The sequence below is a fragment of the Phacochoerus africanus genome, chromosome 5 (assembly GCF_016906955.1).
Source record: "Phacochoerus africanus isolate WHEZ1 chromosome 5, ROS_Pafr_v1, whole genome shotgun sequence".
NCBI classification, from domain to species: domain Eukaryota; kingdom Metazoa; phylum Chordata; class Mammalia; order Artiodactyla; family Suidae; genus Phacochoerus; species Phacochoerus africanus.
Window position 1 is genome coordinate 36,593,676 of NC_062548.1, and position 19,998 is coordinate 36,613,673.

General features: G+C 52.9%; 1 protein-coding gene across 1 annotated transcript in view; it reads left to right on the top strand.

The window, feature by feature from the left end:
- Nucleotides 1–19,998, top strand: part of LOC125128411 (uncharacterized) — a 160,142-nt gene that overhangs the window by 21,372 nt on the left and 118,772 nt on the right. Inside the window, exons 9-13 of the mRNA XM_047782765.1 lie at nt 1,995–2,140; nt 8,466–8,569; nt 10,608–10,773; nt 17,568–17,753; nt 17,882–18,034. Of these exons, the coding sequence (XP_047638721.1) occupies nt 1,995–2,140; nt 8,466–8,569; nt 10,608–10,773; nt 17,568–17,753; nt 17,882–18,034 (755 nt within the window). The remainder of the gene's footprint in view (nt 1–1,994; nt 2,141–8,465; nt 8,570–10,607; nt 10,774–17,567; nt 17,754–17,881; nt 18,035–19,998) is intronic.

Below are 19,998 nucleotides of genomic sequence, written 5' to 3' on the forward strand. Positions count from 1 at the left end.
AAAAAATCTGACTTCAGTGGCTCAAATTGCTGTGGAGGCATTTCTTCGATCCCTCCCCTGCCTGGCACCGTGGGTTAAAGGGTGTGGTGTTGCCATAGCTGCAGCCTGGCTTCAATCCCTGGCCTGGGAACTTCCATGCGCCTTGTGTGTAGCCATTAAAAAAAAATAGGGTGTAACAGTTCAGTGGCTTCTGGTACAAAGTTGTGCATCTAGCATCATAATCAACTTTACAATCTTTCATCATCTCAAAAAACCTTGCCCCCATCCCATCTGTGGAAAGTAGTATAATGTCTTTTCTATGGAAGGAAATCTTGGTGACTCCATTTCGCTCCTGTTCACCTTCCTTCGACCCCCCCCCCCCCCCACTCCTCTTTCCCTCTTCTCCCGGTAACAATTTGTTTCAATTAGCCAACCAGGAAGAATGTGTGCCCTGACCTGACCAATGGGAAGGGGACACGTACATCACCTGCGTTAGGGATAAATAGGGGCGGGTCCTTTGTTCTGCGCCTACGCCTTTTGGAGTGCCCTTGCCCTTCTGCAGAAGTAAAGAACCTTGTCGAGACTTCTCCTTGTCCACGTGTCTCACTTTCTGACACTGGCGACCCGAGCCAGAGTTATCTTAATTTCCAACACATCCCCTCCTGTTCTAGTCCCTGGCAACCACGCATCCGCTTCCTGCCTCTCTAGGTTTGTCCATTCTGGGCATTTCACATAAATATAATCATATAGTATGTGACCTTTTATGCCCGTGTTTTTTTTTTTTTTAATTTCCCATAGTATTTCGAAGGTTCAAATATGTTGTAGCATGTATCAGAACTTCGTTTCCTTTTCTTTTTTCTTTTTTTAGGGGGCATGCCTGGGGCATGCCGAAGTTCCCAAGGCAGGGACTGAACCTGTGCTGCAGTGGTGATGTTAGCACAAATTTGTGTGCTAGACTTACAAAGAAACAGGAGTTTGGAGCAGGGAAAGTTTATTGCAGGGCTACGCAAGGAGTCTTTTTTTTTTTTTTTTTTTGTGACTTATGCCCTGAAAAAGTCCAGACTCCCTGAACCAAAATTGTAAAGCATTTTTAGGAGTTCCCATTGTGGCTTAGCGGAAATGAATCGTGAGGACACAGGTTGGATTCCTGGCCTCGCTCAGTGGGTTAAGGATCCAGCATTGCCATGAGCTGTGGGGTAGGTCACCGCAGATGCACCTTGGATCCAGTGTTGCTGTGGCTGTGGTATAAGCTGGCAGCTGCAGCTCTGATTGGATCCCTAGCCTGCGAACTTCCATATGCCACAGGTGTGACCCAAAAAAGACCAAAAAAAAAAAAGAAAAAGAAAAATTGTAAAGCATTTTTAAAAGCCTGGTGAGAATAGGGGCGGGGCCGTGGAGTAAGTGATCAGTTCATGCACAGTTTCCTGCTTGGCTGATGGTGAGGTCATAGGGCCGGGACACAGGAGTTGACATTATCAGTCCTTATGCTCCAGGAAGCCTGGGGGCTTTGTGCCCAGGGTCATCAGGTCATACCATCGTCCATCTGGTGGGGGTTGGGTGTCGCATCTGTAAAACAACTCAGCAAATGTGCGTCAGATCCTATTATCCGGGTACTTCACAGAGGAGCTGAAGCAGAGGCTATGGGGGAGGGCCCATAAGCTCCTGCTCGGTTACAGTGACACCACCCAGATCCTTAACCTCTAGACCATCAGGGAGCTCCTGAGAGCTTTATTTCTTTTTCCTCCTGAATGGTCTTCCCCTGTATGAACGAGGGTTTCATGTTTTCTCTCTCACCCCCAAGTGGGCTTTGGGGTTAGTTTATGGGCCTTACTGAAGGGCAGGCAGGATTTTTCCTGGCTTTTGCTCTTGGCCGTAACACTTGGGCCTGTCCTTGTGCATGGCCACCTCACTTGGTGCCAGAACCACACTGAAGGAAGCCTTGGCTGGGTGTGGGGTGGCGACCAGGGTCCTTCTGCTTGTTCTGGCATTTCCCCCCTGTGCTCATCTCTGTCCAGCACGTCCCATCTCAGATCTAGACGATAGCGACCTGACGCCGAGCAGCCTGTCGTACGAATGGGAGGAGACCCTGTCCCAGGCTACCGTGGCCACCGTGGTTGCATTGATGAGAAAGCTGTGCCTGGCTCAGACCACAAGCTTTGAGGTAAGTGGCTTCTCCAGCCCCAGGTCAGTGTCTGCCTGAGGCCTAGATCCCTGGGACACCCTCCTCTGCCTATTGGATCCTTTATGGTCTACCCTCTCAGATGTTCATTATCATGGTTGCTGTGTACTGTTGGGCAGGTTGTGTACTGCGCAATGGTGCCTGGCTGTGGAAGCCAAGAAGAGGAAGAAGTCTAGCTGGTGTGTGCCAAGGCTTGTGCCCCAGCACAGGTTGGAGATGAGCCTGCAGGAGGCCTTTTTCCTCCTCTGTCTATGGGCAAATGGTCCTTTTGGGTCTGCAGACTAACCCTCTGGATCTGGCCTGTCTTAAAGATGTCACAAGAAATCTCTATCCCTACCCAATCTCAGCATTGAAGACATTCCACCCAGTCAAAAACACAGGCCTTCATGAAATTCTGAGCTGTTTCAAGTTAAGGAGGGGATGTGATGTGGGGGGTCTCATGGCTCAGAGAGGTTCAGAGGGCTCACACACTTCCATCAGGGGTCCCTTCTTCGTGACCAAGGATGATACCAAGGCTGCACTATGAGAGTGTGACTTCTCCCTGCCTGTGTTTTCTTGTTTTGTCTTTTGTCTTTTTAGGGTCGCACCAGCAGCATAGGGAGGTTCCCAGGCTAGGAGTTGAATCAGAGCTGCAGCTGCGGGTCTGCACCACAGCTGTGGGATCTGAGCCAAGTCTGCGACCTACACCACAGCTCATGGCAACACTGAGCAAGACCAGGGATTGAACCCGCGTCCTCATGGCTACTCGTCGGGTTTGTTAACCACTGAGCCAGGACGGGAAGTCCCCTGCCTGTTGTATTCTGAGATAGGACCCTCCACCCACGCTGGTGAGAGGAGAGTTTGGGAGAAGGTTTAGCACCCTCTCTGGGGAAAGAAAATGATGCTTCTAGGCCCCATGTGGAGCCTGCCTCCCATACTGCCCTGCTGATAGAACCTTCCACAGGCTCAGGAGTGATGCTCCCACTGGCAGGGCCCAGGGTGGCCAGCTGGCCCAACCTGTGACGTCCTCCGTTTGTTGGGCAGGATAAAGGGCTTCCTCTGTGCCCTCGTGATGAATGAGACACAGTCTCCACTCTTCTGGAGCATCCAACCCAGTGCGGGGACGCAGATGGTAACCATGGCAAATGGTAGCTATTGATGAGGTTTTTGTGAGGGCAGAGCAGAGATGTGGCTGAGGGACCTTAGGCCAGGGTCTAGCAGGAGTCACTGCTGTTGAGACCTGGGATGGTCCCTTGAGAATCTGGGGGGGAAGGGTGACCCCCCCACACCCCGCCGCAAGAGGGTTTGGCCAGGATGAAAGTCCTGAGTGTGAACCGAGTGGGCACCTTTGAGGTGCAGGCAGCAAGGATCTATGGGGCCAGCGCCAGCAGGGCCTCATGATCAGGATGCCTTCCAGAACATTCTAGACTCATAGCACTCTTTGTTGTCCCATCCCGGCTGTCCACAGCTCAGGGCTGGTTGTTTCCAGTGACATTTTGGGGACTTGCACTGTGTCCACTGGTTTCTGCCCGTCTTAGCGTTGCTGCTGACTTGAGCCTGAATTCAAGCTGCTTTTGCTGGAGGACATTGAGGATGCCTGGATTTTCCTGATTCACCCCCAGGAGAGAAGAACTGGGTGTTTTTGCTTTGGTTCCACAACAGCCTTGGTGGGGGGCAGGTTTGAATAGACTTGCTTGTTCATTTGGGGTGCTGCAAATACCTGTTTCGCTGGCTGATTTCACAGGACCGAGGACTTGGGGGCTATTGTGTGCCCAGGTGGACAGAAATGGGTCTTTTCGGGTGTGGGCAGGCCTGGGGGCTGGCCCCTCATTCTAGGCATGGTGCCAGCTGCACCCCCTGCCCTCTTGGGTGGAGGACTTTGGCCTGGCAGGTCTGGGCCGGGAACGGGGCATCTGGTGTACCCAACTTTGTGTTTCTGTAGCGGAAAATTCAGCCTCCGTCCACTGGCACCAATTAAGTCTTGGAAACAGTTTTGGGTGAGGCCAAAAGAGGAGCTTTACTGCTTGGCCAAGCAAAGGAGGCCCCCGCAGGCTGACGCTTCATAACTGTGTCCTGCCTTCAGAGGGGCTGGCAAGGGGTTTACAGGTTGAGCTCGGGAGACAGGTCACTGATGAAGTTGTTTGTATTATTCTTCATCTGTAGATCATTTCAGAGGCGTTGAATCTGGCGTCAGTGGGTCCAGGGATGGTTTCTGGATGTCTTTGGGGTTATTGCTCCTCGAGCCTTTCTTTGGAATGAAGATGGCTTACAGGAAAGGGGGGTGGGGGGTGTTCCTGTTACCAAAGAAAACACTGGGTTCGGGAGAGCTCTAACAGAAAGTAACCATTAGTCAGAGAGAGCAACAAAGCATGGTTTGTGATCCTAGGTGTGCTGTAACTCTAACTATGAGCAGTAAGTCTTGGGTTGAGGCAGGACATAACATCATGGAGATGGTCTCAATTAGCTTGACTTTTCAGCTGTGACAAAATTTCCTAATCATTAACTTTTTTTTTTTTTTTTTGCCATTTCTAGGGCTGCTCCCGTGGCATATGGAGGTTCCCAGGCTAAGGGTTGAATTGGAGCTGTAGCTGCCGGCCTACGCCAGAGCCACAGCAATGCGGGATCTGAGCCACATCTGCAGCCTACACCACAGCTCACGGCAACGCCAGATCCTTAACCCCCTGAGCAAGGGCAGGGACCGAACCTGCAACCTCATGGTTCCTAGTCGGATTCGTTAACCATTGCACCATGACGGAAACTCCTAGTTTATTTATTTATGTTTGTCTTTTTAGGGTATGTGGATGTTCCCAGGCTAGGGGTCCAATTGGAGCTGCAGCTGCCAGCCTACACCACAGTCTCAGCAATGCCAGTTTCGAGCTGCATCTGTGACCTAGACCACAGCAACAGTGGATCTTTAACCCGCTGAGCAAGGCCAGGGATCCAACCTGCATCCTCATGGATGCTAGTTGGGTTCTTAACCCGTGGAGCCACAGGAGGAACACTCACTAGCCTGTGTTCCGACCTGCCTCCTGCTGTCTGGCCCCCAGAGCCCCCTCTGACAGGGCGCATCCCCTGGCCAAGGCGGCTCGGGGCCAGGCTCGCAGGAGCCTGTGTCTCCTTTCCTGGATCCTGGCAGTGGTGGCGCAGGGCAGCTGTCCTGTATTTACGGCACTAACAAGGAAGTTAGTTGTTCCCACCGGGGAGGTCCCCTGGGCCGGGGGTGAATTGCCAAGGACCTTGTTCCTGAAAATGGCATTTCAGGGACGTCTCCGTGTACATCCAGCAGCTCCTTGTCCCCCCAGGAGGGCTTAGGGCCCAGTGGTTACCGGGGGGACCGAGCCCGTGGGTTTCCACGGGGAATGCCTTTCTCCCCATTGTTGGTGGGCAGGAGACAAGATTAGCTTTTCAGTCTGGAAACAAAACCAGGACTCAGCACTCAATAGAGTGCAAATTCCTTGGCCTGACCCTCCACAGGGAGGCCCTGGAGCTTCGACGTGGGGGGGCAGCGGGCTGGGAGGGCTGAGATCCTGATGGGGTGAAGATGACAGAGGGGCAGGACAGATGGGCCTCCCCGGCTGCCAGATCGGAAGCCTGGGAAGGGGACAGCTCATGAGCACCGTCTGGGATGCTCAGAACAGGGCACTCAGGTCACAGGCATTGATTGAACGCCGGCTGTATGCAGCCAGGTGTGGATTCTAGTGTGCCGGGGCTGGCTCGAACCGCCTCGCCAGGGCTGATGGTTAGATTCCAGAAATCCTGCAGGCTGCTTGTTTAGCAGACTTACCATGAAAATGAATCATATTCGAAACAGAGGAATGAAACGAAATCGTCACCTCATTCTTTTCCTCTATTTTTCTTTGCCCTGGAGTTTGCTGGGCATCTGCCATAGAGTGAAACTAGGAGGGAATGTAGTGCGTCTGCACACCAGCCTGCGCTCAGTGACAACATGCGGGCCAAGGTGGGCGGATTCACTCCGTGGAAACTGGCAAACCTCACCGGGTGAATGTCAAATGCGATGGTGCCTAGAACAGCACCTGGCCCACAGCCGAGGCTCCATCACAGAGTAACCCGTGTGGTTGTGTCGTTATCCTTGTGCATTGCCATTGTTAGCGGTGATGGTGGTGACAGGCTTCTCACCCTCCATCCCGTGAGCCTTCGAGGGATGAGCCACCCCACCCCGTCCTGCTGGGCCTGGCTCTGGAAAGCTAGTCCTGAAGCCAGCGCTTGTGGCTTCCCACAGCAGGAGGCTGCTCCTGAGCCATTTGCCAGGCCCTCCCTGGCTGGGAGGACGCCCAGCCAGGCCCCTCAGCTGCACCCTGGCTGGAGGTCTTGAAAGCGTGGGTGTTCACGTCTAGGGACTCAGGGATGCTGCTCAGGCAAGGCGGCCGTTGCCTGGAGGGAAACACAGCAGAGCTGGCCCAGAAGGCCGATAGGAGTCCTGGGGTAGCCGCCTGTCCCAGATTGGGGCGACGGAGAGTCTTGGAGGCTGGCAGGGGTCTGGGTCACAGTGAAGGCAGTGGTTAGTCCACACAAAGGGCTGCCTAGTGTGTCCTGCCCGAGGAAGGAAAAGCAGAACCGAGGGTCCCCACTGACTCCCCCAGCACGGGGCACGCGATAGGATGCTGGGCAGACTCGCTGCTGGGAGGAAAGGGTGGGCTATGCTGGCTCAGAGGGGCCTGTTTCATTTTTGCATCTTTTTTTTTGGGGCCGTGCACGCATGGGGCACATGGAAGTTCCCAGGCCAGGGGTCGAATAGGAGCTGCAGCTGCTGGCCTTTACCATAGCCACACTGGATTGGAGCTGTGCCACATTTGCGCCCTACACCACAGCTCACAGCAACACCGGATCCTTAACCCACTGAGCGAAGCCAGGAATCGAACCTGCCTTCTCATGGATCCTAGTCAGATTTGTTACCATTAAGCCACAACAGGAACTCCTCGTTTTTGCATCTTGCCACAGTCAAGCTGTGTGTGCCGGGACGCAGTCCCAGCCCAGTGGTTTGGAGCAGAGGAGGCCTGAGGTGAGGCCAACTGATCCCAACACCAGCCGACGACGCCGTGCTGGGTGGGGTGAGGGCTTAGTCTTGGCCTTGGCCGAGCTCAGCAGGAAGCCAGGATCTCGGCACTCTTTCTGTGGCTTTGGATTCAGGCCGAGGCAACAAATCTGAGACTGAAGAGGCATCAGGGAGGGGAGGGGGGCCGTGGGGCCTGCCTCCCTAACCATCTCCTGAAACCCTGAATAGAGTCCCTTATTTCCTTCTGAGTGTTTGGACACTTGGCCACTGCACTGGGCAGACCTGCAGATAAGAAGCAAAAACGGCAAACCGTTCCTATCGTGGCACAGCGGAAACGAATCTAACTAGGAACCATGAGGTTGTGGGTTCGATCCCTGGCTTCAGTGGGTTAAGGATCGGCATTGCCGTGAGCTGTGGTGTAGGTCGAAGATGCGGCTCGGATCTGCCATTGCTGTGGCTGTGGTGTAGCCAGCGGCTACAGCTCGGATTAGACCCCTAGCCTGGGACCTCCATATGCTGCGGGTGCGGCCCTAAAAAGACCAAAAAAGAAAAAAAGAAAAAAAGCAAACCCCTCTTTATTAGCCATCCCTGTTGATAATTCTGAAAACCTTTACCTATTTTTTTTTCATGAAAAAATGTCAGAAAAAATTGCCACGTCACTAACTTTGTGAAACATGCGAGGCTCGTTATAGTAACTAGATGATTATCATAACGCACATGTGTTCAGCTTTTTTTAGGGTGTAAAGCCCACAGATGCGGATGCCATGTCACCTTTTTACCCCCTGCCTAGCCCCTAATGTGTGCCTAGCACATAGTAGGTGCCCAATAAATGCTTGTTAAATTAAAGAATGAAAATGGGGGCTTCCCACTGTGGCTCGGGTGCGTTAAGAACCCGACATAGCGTTTGTAAAGCTGCTTTTCAATTTCTGGCCTCGCTCAGTGGGTTAAGGATCTGGTGTTGCCGTGAGCTGTGGTGTAGGTCGCAGTTGCGGCTTGGATCCCGTGTGGCTGTGGCCTCAAGCCTCAGCTGTGGCTCTGATCGGACCCCTAGCCTGGGAACTTCCGTCTGCCAAGGGTGCGGCCCTAAAAAATAGAAAAGAAAAAAAGGTTCAGCCTGGGTGCCAGGGGCTTGGGATTCAGGGCAAAGCAGCCCAGACAAGCAGCCTCGTCTCTGGGTCCATGACACCTTAGGGAGGAGATCACTCCCCTTGTCCCCACCTTCTCTGCAGCCCTGTCTGGAGGCGGGGCGTGGGGGGGTTGGATGAGGTGACTCTTGGGGTTCAGGCCTCTCACGCTGCCCCCTCTGATGTCCAGGCTGCAGAGCTGTCCCTGACGCTGGTGTCTGAGCTGCGGGGCCTCTCCTCGGAGGAGCTCGTGGAACTCTGGGGACATTCTGCTTTTAAATGCCGGGACAACGGGTAAGGGCCTCTCCCTGGGTTGGCGGCTGGGCTGGGAGCGGGCTGGGGGGTTCTGGTGGGGCTGGGTAGTCTGTTTTTTTTAAAGAGTATAGTTGATTTACAATGTTGTGCCAATTTCTGCTGAACAGCAAAGTGACCCAGCTATCTATCCATCCATCCATCCATCCATCCATCCATCCATCCACCCACCCACATTCTCTTGCGCATAGCATCTTCCATCATGGTCTATCTCAAGAGACTGGATGTAGTGCCCTGGGCTGCGCAGCAGGACCTCATTGCTTATTCATTCTAAAATGGAATAGTTTGCCTCTATGAACCCCAAACTCCCCGTCCATCTCACTCCCTCCCTCTCCCCCCGGGGGCTGTGTAGTCTTAATGGATGGGGAGGCTGCAGCTCCTCCCGTGGTATTTTCTCTCATCCCTGTGATACTGACGTCCTTCATTCTGGGGACATCCGCCAAGGAGGTGATTCAGTGGGGAGCTTGGAGGTTCCCACGGGGCTGGGGCGTGGGGAGACTGGAAGCTGGAGGGATAAAGACAGGCATTGTTCCCTCCCCACACAGGGGCCCTCTGGCTGAGAGCTGCAATTAGCATTCCAATGCGCCTTGGGTCCTCTTCTTGGGGGTGGGTGGGTGGGGGATGCTGGATCCCATCCCCTGACCCTGAAGATGCAGGTCCTGCAAGGGGTGTAGAAAGACCCTCAAGCCTGGAGGGAAGCTGCTGGGGACCTGCCTCCATGGGCTGAGGGCTGCCCAGGGTAAAGCTTGGGGCTCCTTCCTCAGGTCCAGCTATTCACCAGGTGCCTGAGATCTAGATTTCAGGCCTGTGAGCTTTTTAAAGGCTCTCAGACAGATTTTGAGACCCCCCCCCTTTTTATTGATTCTGAAATATAAAGGAACCCCCTTAAAAGGCAACATGACTAAATGTCTAATTGAATGACTACAAATCTTAGTAGTCAGTAATGCACAGATATCTTTCAAGCCATTTATCTGTATTCACTCCTTTAATCCTGACAATGACCCCATGTGGTAGGTGGTGGTATCATTCTCACGTTACAGTTGTGGAAGAAAACCAAGGACCAGAGCAGTTAGGAAACCTGCCTGAAGTCACACAGCAGAGTTGGGATTTGAACCCACGTGGTCTATTTCTCCATCCAGTTGTTATGCATATTTTAGTTATCTTTTTTTTTAATTGACTTTTATTTTCTGGTTGCACCCATAGCATATGGAAGTTTCCTGGGCCAGGATTGAATCCAAGTCGCAGCTACAGCAAACCGGATCCTTTAACCTACTGCACCAGTCTGGGATTTGAACCCATGCTTCTGCAGTGACATGAGCCCCTGCAGTCAGATTCTTAACGCATTGCGCCACAGCAGGAACTCCACATTTTCAGTTATCTTTGGTGTAGAGAGGGACCTCCGAGTCTCCACATGGAGCTGCCCGTTTCCCTGGTGCCACACCCTGCTTGTCACTCAGGATTTTCCCACAAGCCCCTATGGGTTGCTCCTCCACCTAAATGTTAGACCCCAAACCCCCCATCCAGTTATCATTTCCCTGTTTAGACCCAGCATTGTGCAAAAGTTGAAAACCTTCTCCACCTTCCTGTAATCTTTTAAAAAAAAAAAGGGGGTGGGCGGGGACAAGAAGGATCCCGATGTTGAGCTGAGAGCATCAGAGGTTTAGGTAGAGGCAGCCTGCCCATTGTTAGCTCCTGTTCTGTGGAAGGGGTTCTCGCCCTGTGCAGTGATGGGGCTGGTTTTGGGAGAGCAGTGGGCAGGGACACATATTGTCCCAAACCGCTGTGTCTCCTGGGTGAGCGGAACTGCCAGGGTTGAGACTGGGCTGATAGGGTCCCCATGGCCTTAAGAACATAGGTCCCGGGCCGGGCTCGCTGGGTCCCTTCCGGGAGTGTGTGCGCGCGTGCGTGTGTGTGTGGACACGTCCTTGCTGTACCTCTCCAAGCCTCAGATGGCTCCCAGGTGACCTGAGGCTGCATGTAGGTCACCTTGCCACGTTCGTTGGGTCTCTCTCCATCTCAGGCAACCGCTGGTGGACGCCCTGCCCTCCTGTGGCACCGAGCCCTGCGTGGGCCTCATGGCGGAGCTCATCGTGGCCGGGGAGGTGGAGGCGGAGGAGACGGAGGCGTGGCTCTGGTCGCTGGCCTTCATCCCGCAGCCCACAGATGCCATGGTCCATGCCCTGCTGGTGAGCACACCGCCCCCCCCCCCCGCCCCCCGCCGCCTCCAGCTTGACCACAGATGGGCTGCAGCAGATACGGGGTGGGGGTGGGGGGAAGCTGCTCTCCTCTGGGCTCTGTGCCAGTGCCTCATGGGACCCGTGGAAGCAGGTCAGAGAAACCGGACTTTGAGTCTCAGCAGTGTCCCTCCCAGCTGTGTGATCCTGGGCAGCTGCCTTGACCTCTCTGCACTTTTTTGATCAGTAAGATGGGATGGAACAGTACTTCCGTCTTGGACTCGAGGTGAGAAATGAGATGCTCTACACAAGGCAGGTCTCCTCGTGCCTGGCCAGAGTCCAAGTGCTTTACTTTTTAAAATTTTGGGAGGAGTTCCCGTCGTGGCTCAGTGGTTAATGAATCCGACTAGGAACCATGAGGTTATGGGGTCGATCCCTGGCCTTGCTCGGTGGGTTAAGGATCCGGCGTTGCCGTGAGCTGTGGTGTAGGTCGCAGACGTGGCTCGGATTTCGTGTTGCTGTGGCTCTGGCGTAGGCCGGCGGCTGTAGCTCTGATTGGACCCCTAGCCTGGGAACCTCCATATGCCGCAGGAGCAGCCCAAGAAATGGCAAAAATAAAATAAAATATAATAAAAAATATATATATATTTTGCTATTTTTAGGGCCACACCCACGGCATATGGAAGTTCCCAGGCTAGGGGTCCAATCAGAGCTGTAGCCATCAGCCTATACCCCGCCACAGCCACTCAGAATCTGAGCCATATCTGTGACCTACACGACAGCTCACAGCAATGCCAGATCCTTAACCCACTGAGCGGGGCCAGGGATCGAACCCGAGTCCTCATGGATAACTAGTTGGGTTTGTTACCACTGAGCCACAGCAGGAACTCCTCCTTTCTTTTGCTCCTTTGCTGGGCATGTGTGCAGCCTCTGGTGCTCCATCTCCCCGCTTCAGATCCCATCCCCACCCCTTACCAGCGTGACCCTGGGCAAAGGGCTTCGCTGTTCTGTGCCCGGATCCACATCTGTGTGGTAGGGTAACTTGTAGGGTGATGCGGATTAATAGTGGTTACGACTGGGTCAAGTGCTGCGTAGGTGCTGGTGTTGCTGCTATGACCACTCGCCAGGGACAGGCAGCAAGCAGAGCAGGGGGGACTCTTGCCTCTTGGAGCCAAGGACCTTCCTTCTCCTGCCTCCTGCAAGTTCAGATCCCACTAGTCCAGGGCTTGCACCTCTCTGGACTGTATATCTTATTCTCTCATCAGGTCACAAGGATGCACATATGCTGTGCTAAGAATGCAGGCTTGCTTTGTGCAGCCTGAAGGGGCAGGATAGGAGCTGGGAGAGAGAAAAGTGGGGGGGGGGGGTGGAGAATGAGGTGGGGGGGAGAAGGCAAGAGTATTTATTAGCTTTTTTTATCTTAGATTTATAAAAAAGTGGCAAAGATAGTACAGAGAGTGCTGTGCCCTCATTACCGCTTCCCCCCTTATTAACATCTTATATCACCAGAAGGTATTTGCCTAAGAAACTGATGTTGGTACCTTGCTATTAAATTCACCAAACTCCTCAGATCCCACTGCTTTTCCTACTGTTATCTTCTGTCTGTTCCAGGGTCCCACCCAGGGTCCCACATTGCAGCTAGCGGGCATTTATGCATATATATGTAATATTTACATTCTCTTTCATTATATGTTATTATGAGATATGAGGGATAATTCCCTGTGCTATGCAGTAGTTCCTTGGTATCTGTTTTATATATAGCAGTGCATGTATGTTACTCTTAATTTCCTAAATTATCTCTTGCCCCCCTTTCCTCTTTGGTAACCGTAAGTGTGTTTTCTATGTCTGTGAATCTATTTCTGCTTTATAAATAAGTTTGTGTATATTCTTTTTTACAATTCCACATATAAGTGATAGTAGATGATATTTGTCTTTGTCTGTCTGACTTCATTTAGTGTGATAATCTCTAGGTCCATCTATGTATCCATGTTGCTGTAAATGGTATTGTTTCACTTATTTATGTCTGAACAATATTCCTGTGTGTGTGTGTCACATCTTCTTTATCCATTCCTCTGTGATTGGATGCTTAGGTTGCTTCTATGTCTTTTTTTAAATATTTTTTTTTATTACTCAAATGAATTTATCACATTTATAGTTGCTTCTATGTCTTGACTATTGTAACTGGTGTTGCTATGAACATTGGGATGCATGTATCTTTCTGAATTATGGTTCTGTCTGGCTATATGCCTAGGAGTAGGATTGTTGGATCATATGATTCTGTATGTATGTATTATGTATGTATGTATTTTTGTCTTTTTAGGGCCACACCTGTGGCATATGGAGGTTTCCAGCCTAGGGGGTAAATTGGAGCTGTAGCTGCTGGCCTACACCACAGCCACAACACATTCGTGCCGCGTCTGTGACCTACACCACAGCTCACGGCAACGCTGGATCCTTAACCCACTGCTTGAGGCCAGGGATTAAACACCTGTCCTCATGGATACTAGTTGGGTTCATTTCCACTGAGCCACAGCAGGAGCTCCTGTTTTTATTTTTTTATGGAAGCTCTGTACTGTTCTCCATAATGGCTGAACCAAGTTATCTTCGCACCAATAGTGGGAGGGTTCCTTTTTTCTCCAGGGAGGGTGTGCTTTTAATTACATTTTACACTATACATCCAGAGAGTTCCTGTTGTGGTTCAGCAGGTTACAAACCTGCCTAGTATCCACGAGGATGCAGGTTGGATCCCTGGCCTCACTCAGTGGGTTAAGGATCCGGTGTTGCTGTGAGCTGTGGTGTAGGCTGCAGGTGCAGCTTGGATCCCATGTTGCTGTGGCTGTGGTGTACGCTGGCAGCAGCAGCCCCAGTTCAACCCTCGCCTGGGAACCTCCATATGCTGTGGGTCTGACCCTAGAAAGCACCCCCCCACCCCCCCAAAAAAAAACCAAAAAAAAAACTGCATCCAGGAGCCATTCTACTCCTAAGGATCCAGTTTGACCTGTGTTCACTGTGTAACCACTCCCCGAAGAAGAGACAGGACATTTTTGGTTGGTGACCCAAAGGTCCCGGCAGTTTGCCCTTTCTGGCCACCCTGCTGGCTTTTGTTTGCTTTGGACACTCACCCGTGTGGGCTTGTGTGCACTTGGCTGCTTTCTCCCACATTCTCTGCACGGCGCGCATGTGCCACACGTGTGCACGTGTGTGTGTCAGGACCTTCTTCTCTTCCATGGCTGGGCTCTGTTCCCGTATCTCTTGGCCGTGACCTCTCTCAGGCTCTCTTTCACTGAGCAAAAGTTCTTGTTTCTGGCGGAGTCCAGCTTGTCCGTCTATTCCAGCTAACGCACCACTTCTCCACGGTCCTGGTATTGCCTTTTTGTTCCCCCGCCGGATTTACTGCTTGGACTTTCGGGGAGAGTTGGCTTGGAGAGCAGGAACTGGGCTTGGGGCGCGGTGAATGGGCTTTAAAGTCACATGAGAAACGTGAAATCAGTTGTATGAGGGTCGCAGGCTTGGAGGTAATTTTTCCATCTTTAAAGATTAAAAATAGAAAGCAACATTTGAAACAGATTTGTAATTGAAGCCTAACCAAACCTTGGTGAGCTAGGGATTTTGGCATTACAGTCTGGGGTTTTGGGAGTTCCCGCTGTGGCACAAGGGGATCGGCAGTGACTTGGGGAGCTCTGGGACTCTGGTTCAATTCCTGGCCCAGCACAGTGGATCCGGTGTGGCCGTGGCTCAGATCTGATCCCCTCTGTGGGAGCTCCATATGCTGTGGGGTGGCCAAAAAAAAAAAAAAAAAAGAAAAAAGATCTGGTGTTCTGATTCTTGTGAAATCGAGGGAGGGTGGCAATTCCAAGCGGACCCCCAGAGAGCCATCAAATGAACGGGTCATTCTAATCCAGACCCTCTCCGGAGCCCAGGCCTGATGTTTGCAGGGAGCTGTAGCATCAGGACCATTAGCCCAGCCCTAGCTGTCCGGGCCCTGCAGCTCCCAGCAAACCAAGGGGCTCTGGCCCCCTCACCTTCTCTCCAGGGCTCTCCCAGGCTTCTGGCTCCATCTTTGGCCCTGGGAGGACCCGAGTCTGCCCTGCTTCCTGCGGGCAGCCTTCCTGGGGCAGAGTGGGCAGAGGCGGAGACCTCTGGCAGGCGGGAATCCTCCTCCCATGGTTCCGAGTGGCTTCTTTCCCTCTGTTCATAACCCCTGCCCTGCCAGCCGCACCCGGCTTTCCCTCCTTGGTGTTAAGAAAGCGGAGTGTTTGTTTTTATTCGCCACATCTGGAATCACAGTGAACGTGCTTTTCCAAGCTGCACATCCTCGTTTCTGCCACAAAGAAAGCACACACACACCAAGACTCACGCACATGTGTGCTCGGAGGATGCTCACAACCCCGCCTGGGGACACGTATCCACTCGCACCTGCGTACGGAGACACACACGCCAGAACTCACCCACGTGTACTTGGACCCACCTCTGTGCTCACACAGACATGCCTTATGTGTACACACCCCAGGACACTCACAGGGACGAGTGGGGACATCTACCCACACCTGGACACCCCCTCCCAGGATAAACTGTGACATGTGTACATTCACACATTGGAGCGTGCGTGTGTACACACGGGGACACACCCACATTTATGTACATGCCCACATCCACCAGGGCGTAGACCCACTGCAATGTGCACACCAGGACACACATATACACTGGGATACACGTGCACGCTGAGACGCGTGCACACCCACCCAGGAATGCAAACACTGAGATTCTAAAACACACACACATTGGGGTGCACACACTCAGAGGCTTGAGTAGACCCCCTTGTGTGGACACACAGACCTGGTTAAGACATGAACTCAAGGGAAGAATGGAGCTGGGCAGAGGCTGTGTTTCCCCAGGCTGCCGGGCGATCCCTGTCCGGGGCTGTTGGAATAATAGAGGTCGCTGCCTGAGGCCCAGAGCCTGGGCTGGGTTTTCACAGGTGAGCCCAGAATATGTATTTTGAGTGTAGCGGGAATGCCCATCCCAGGAGCCGGGCCCTGCAGGGTCAAGTTTCAGCTCTACCACTTTCTTGCTGGGTGACCTCAGGCAAGTTACTTAACCTCTCTGTGTCTTAGGATCTAGGCAGGTGACACCCGTGCCCTGTTCACAGCAGAGTCTGGCACACAGTGCTGTGTGTTTATTAAATAAAATCCACCTTTCTTGCTTTTCATCCGAGGGGCCTAGAACCAGTGCGCCCCTGTCCTGAGTCCCCTCCGCCCCCCAATTTTGCCTTCCTTTGGCTGAAGGCTTTGGTGTCCTGGTGTAGAGGTGGCTGAGCAGCTGGGGTGACCCTTGTCCAACTTGGCCTGGGATGAGTCGCTGCCACTGGGAGGGTCCCTGCAAGAGAGCAGCCTGGTGGAGCTGGGCAAGTGGGGCAGCCTGACCCCCCAAAGATGGACTGGGTCTCCTCCAGCTCCTCCAGGAACCAGACCAAGGATCCCCAACATGTGCTTTAGAAGAGTCTTGGTTTTCAGGCTTTTCAAGCTGGTTGATAGACACGGCCAATATTAAAAATTAAATGACGTAAGCTTGCCGTTGGAGAAAACATTACAACAAAGCCAACAGACACTTCATATCTAGTGCTCTTACTACACACACCATGTCCACATTCTTGGGCTGATTTATGTCACTTGTCGTGTGGGGACCTATCACAGGATGAGTGCTTGATGCGGACGCCCCATCTCTTCCCAGCTCCCTTGCAGTGACTTAGCTGAAATCAGCCAGGCTGGGAGCATTGACGCCATGGAAATTGGCACGCACCGTTCATCATATGCTTTCTTTTTTGTCTTTTTAGGGCTGTACCTGCCGCATATGGAGGTTCCCCCAGGCTAGGGGTCAAGAATCAGAGCTATTGCTGCCGGCCTACACCACAGCCACAGCCTTCATTTGGGATCCAAGCCGCACCTGCAACCTACACCCAAGTTCACCACAACGCCGGATCCTTAACCTGCTGAGTGAGGCCAGGGATCGAACCCGAGTCCTCACGGATACTAGTCTGGTTCATTACCGCTGAGCCACAATAGGAGCTCCTGCATATTTCACACATCCTAGGAGGTGGCAGAAGCTGTGCCACCCTCTGTGGTGGGCCCTGATGCTTGGTCTGGTATCCTCCACTATCTTCTGCCCAGAAAACCTGACCCCCGCCCCTGCTCCCCCAAACTGGTGATTTAGCCCAGGCTTTCTCCTCCCTGGCACTGTTGGCATTTGGGGCTGGATTGTTTGGCAGGGGGAGAGCTGTCCTGTGTCTTGGAAGATGTCTAGCAGCATCCTTGGTCTCGGCCGACTAGATGCCAGCAGCACTGCCCCTGAGTTGTGACAACTCACAGTGACTGCCAAATGGCCCTGGCCCCACGTTTGCCTGAGGTGCGGCCCTCCATCCTGGATGCCCCTAAAGGGTCATCTAGGGGCGTTTAAGAAATGCTCCATGCAGGAGTTCCCGTCATGGCTCAGTGATTTAATGACCCTGACTAGGATCCATGAGGACGTGGGTTCGATCCCAGGCCTCACTCAGTGGGTTAAGGATCTGGCGTAGCTATGAGCTGTGGTATAGGTCACAGACATGGCTCGGATCTGGCGTGGCTGTGGCTGTGGTGTAGGCCGGCAGCTACAGCTCTGACACGTCTTACCACGGACAGTTTATTCAGGTGGGGGGCCAGGGCCTCTGTATTTTTAGGAAACGCTCCAGGCCCTGTCTGCAGGTGATGGGGCCTGTGAGGGATCACTTACTAGGCTTCTTGGCTGGGGTGGGGGCCGCTTTCTGTCCCCAGCCACTGCTCCAGACCCCCGGGACCAGCCCCAGCGCCTTCCTGGGCATCTCAGCTCTGGTGCACAACCTCTGTGTGTCTGTGGACGGGCCCTGCGGGCAGCTGCCTGGTGTTGGCTCCCTCGTGAGGATGCTGGGAGAGGCCTTGGGCACCAACTGCACCTGCCAGGAGCCCTTGGACAGTGGCCAGGTGAGGACAGTCTGTGTCCCAGGCATGGTCCCTCGATGGGGCCCCGGTCAAGCGGGTGAGCTGTTGGCTCGGTGGGTAGGCTGGGCGCCCCCACCAGGCCTCGAGGCCCCACTGCCATCTTGTTTCAGGTCCAGCTTGTGCTGAAGGCCATTGGCAACGCCGGCCTGGCGGCCACAGCTCTCACCCCCACACTGAGCGCTTGTGCGACCCTGAGGAGCTGCCCCCCTGAGATCCGGCTGGGGGCCATCCAGGCCTTCCGGAGGGTTCCCTGCTCTGCGGACGTGAGCTCCTGCGTGCTCTTTCACGGGGGTGGGCACTGGGCGGCGGTGGGTCTTGAACCACTGTTCACTCACTTTCTCCTCTGCTCATTCATTCATTGGCTGAGCACCTGCTGTGTGCCGGCTAGGGCATTGCCGTGAATGGGTGTCCAGGTCTCCATAGAGAGCCTGTGTCTTCTGGTCTGGGAGGTTTATATTCATCAAATAAATAAGCATATGATTGCAAACCAACCACAGAGAAGCCACCTGTGCTGCAGACCATCTGGTTCCGGGGTTGGCAAGCTGTGGTCCATGGTCCACAAGCTTGCTGCCTGTTCCTTTTTCTTTTCTTTCTCTCTCTCTCTCTTTTTTTTTAAATGATTTTTATTTTTTCCGTTATAGTTGGTGTACAGTGTTCTGTCCGTTTTCTACTGCACAGCAAAGTGACCCAGTCACACATATATGTATCCATTCTTTTTCTCACATTATCCCCCATCAGGCTCCATCACACGTGACTGGATATAGTTCTCTGTGAGATGCAGCAGGATCTCACTGCTTATCCACTCCAGAGGCAATAGTTTCTTTCTTCTTTCTTTTTCCTCTTGGCCACCCTACAGCATATGGAGTTCCCAAGCTAGGGATCAGATCTGAGCCTCTGCTGTGATTTACATGGCAGCTGTGGCAATGCCAGACCCTTTAACCCACTGTGCTGGGCTGGGGATCCTGGTGCTACAGAGATGCCACTGATCCTGTTGTGCCACAGAGGGAACTCCTTACTGCCTGCTCTTGTTTTTTTTTGTTTGTTTGTTTTGTTTTTTGTCTTTTTTGTCATTTCAGGGCCCCACCTGTGGCATATGGAGATTCCCAGGCTAGGGGTCGAATCGGAGCTATAGCTGCCAGCCACAGCAGCGTAAGATCTGAGCTGCATCTGCGACCTACACCACAGCTCACCGCAATGCCAGAACCTTAACCCACTGAGTGATGCCAGGGATCGAACCCACAACCTCATGGTTCCTAGTCGGATTCGTTTCCGCTCTACCATGACAGGAACTCCTGCCTGCTCCTGCATGTGAAATTTTGCTGGAACATGGCTGTGCCTGTTCGTTTACTTGTGGCCTGGGGCTGCTCTTCTGCTTTCTTGCTGCATCTTCAGAGTGGAGTAGTTGCAAGGGAGACTGCATGGCCTGCAAAGCACTATCTTTCTCTTTATTGAGAGTTTGCTGACTCCTGGACTAGTAGCTCCCATCTCACTTCGAGTCAAAACCAGAGTCCTTGTAGTGACTCCTGGGGACCTGTGATCTGAGCACTGACCCACTAATACCTCTTGGCTTCACCTCCTACGTTCCCTGGCTCCCCCCTCCTCACCAGCCAAGCTGGTCTTCCTGTTGTTCCTCAAACCTGCGGGGCTCACCTCTGCCCCAGGCCATTTGCACATGCTGCTGTCCTTTCCTGGACCACTTTTCCCTGGATCCCCAGGCTTGACTGCATCACCTGAAGGCCTTGACTTAAAAATAACTGCTGTGGGGATTCTCTTTGGCTATTTTCTCCTGAGATTGAACCTCCCAGGTCCCCAATGCCTTTACTTCCCCATTTAATCTTTCCTTCTTTAGCACCTATCACCAGCTAATGTGTTAGATCATTCACAGACTGGTCTTGTTTACTGTCTGCCTCTCTGCACTAAAATATAAGCTTAAGGTGGACAGGCAGGTGTGCGTGGGGTGGGTTGTCTTGCATTCAACTGTCATGTAGCATCTCGCACAGTGCCAGGCACTTAGTAGGTGCTTGCTAAGTACTGCTGCAGAGTAAAGGCCTGTGCTATGAAGGAAACCGGGGGTGGAGGGAGGGAGTCACAGGGGAGGGGAGGTATCTTGCTTGGGAAGGGGGCTGGGGAATACCTTTAGAGCCAGTGCCTCCCATGTGTTGGTTAGTGTGCGGTTTTTGTGAATGAAGTTTTCTCAGATTGCAGCCATGCCTGTTTGTCCATCTGT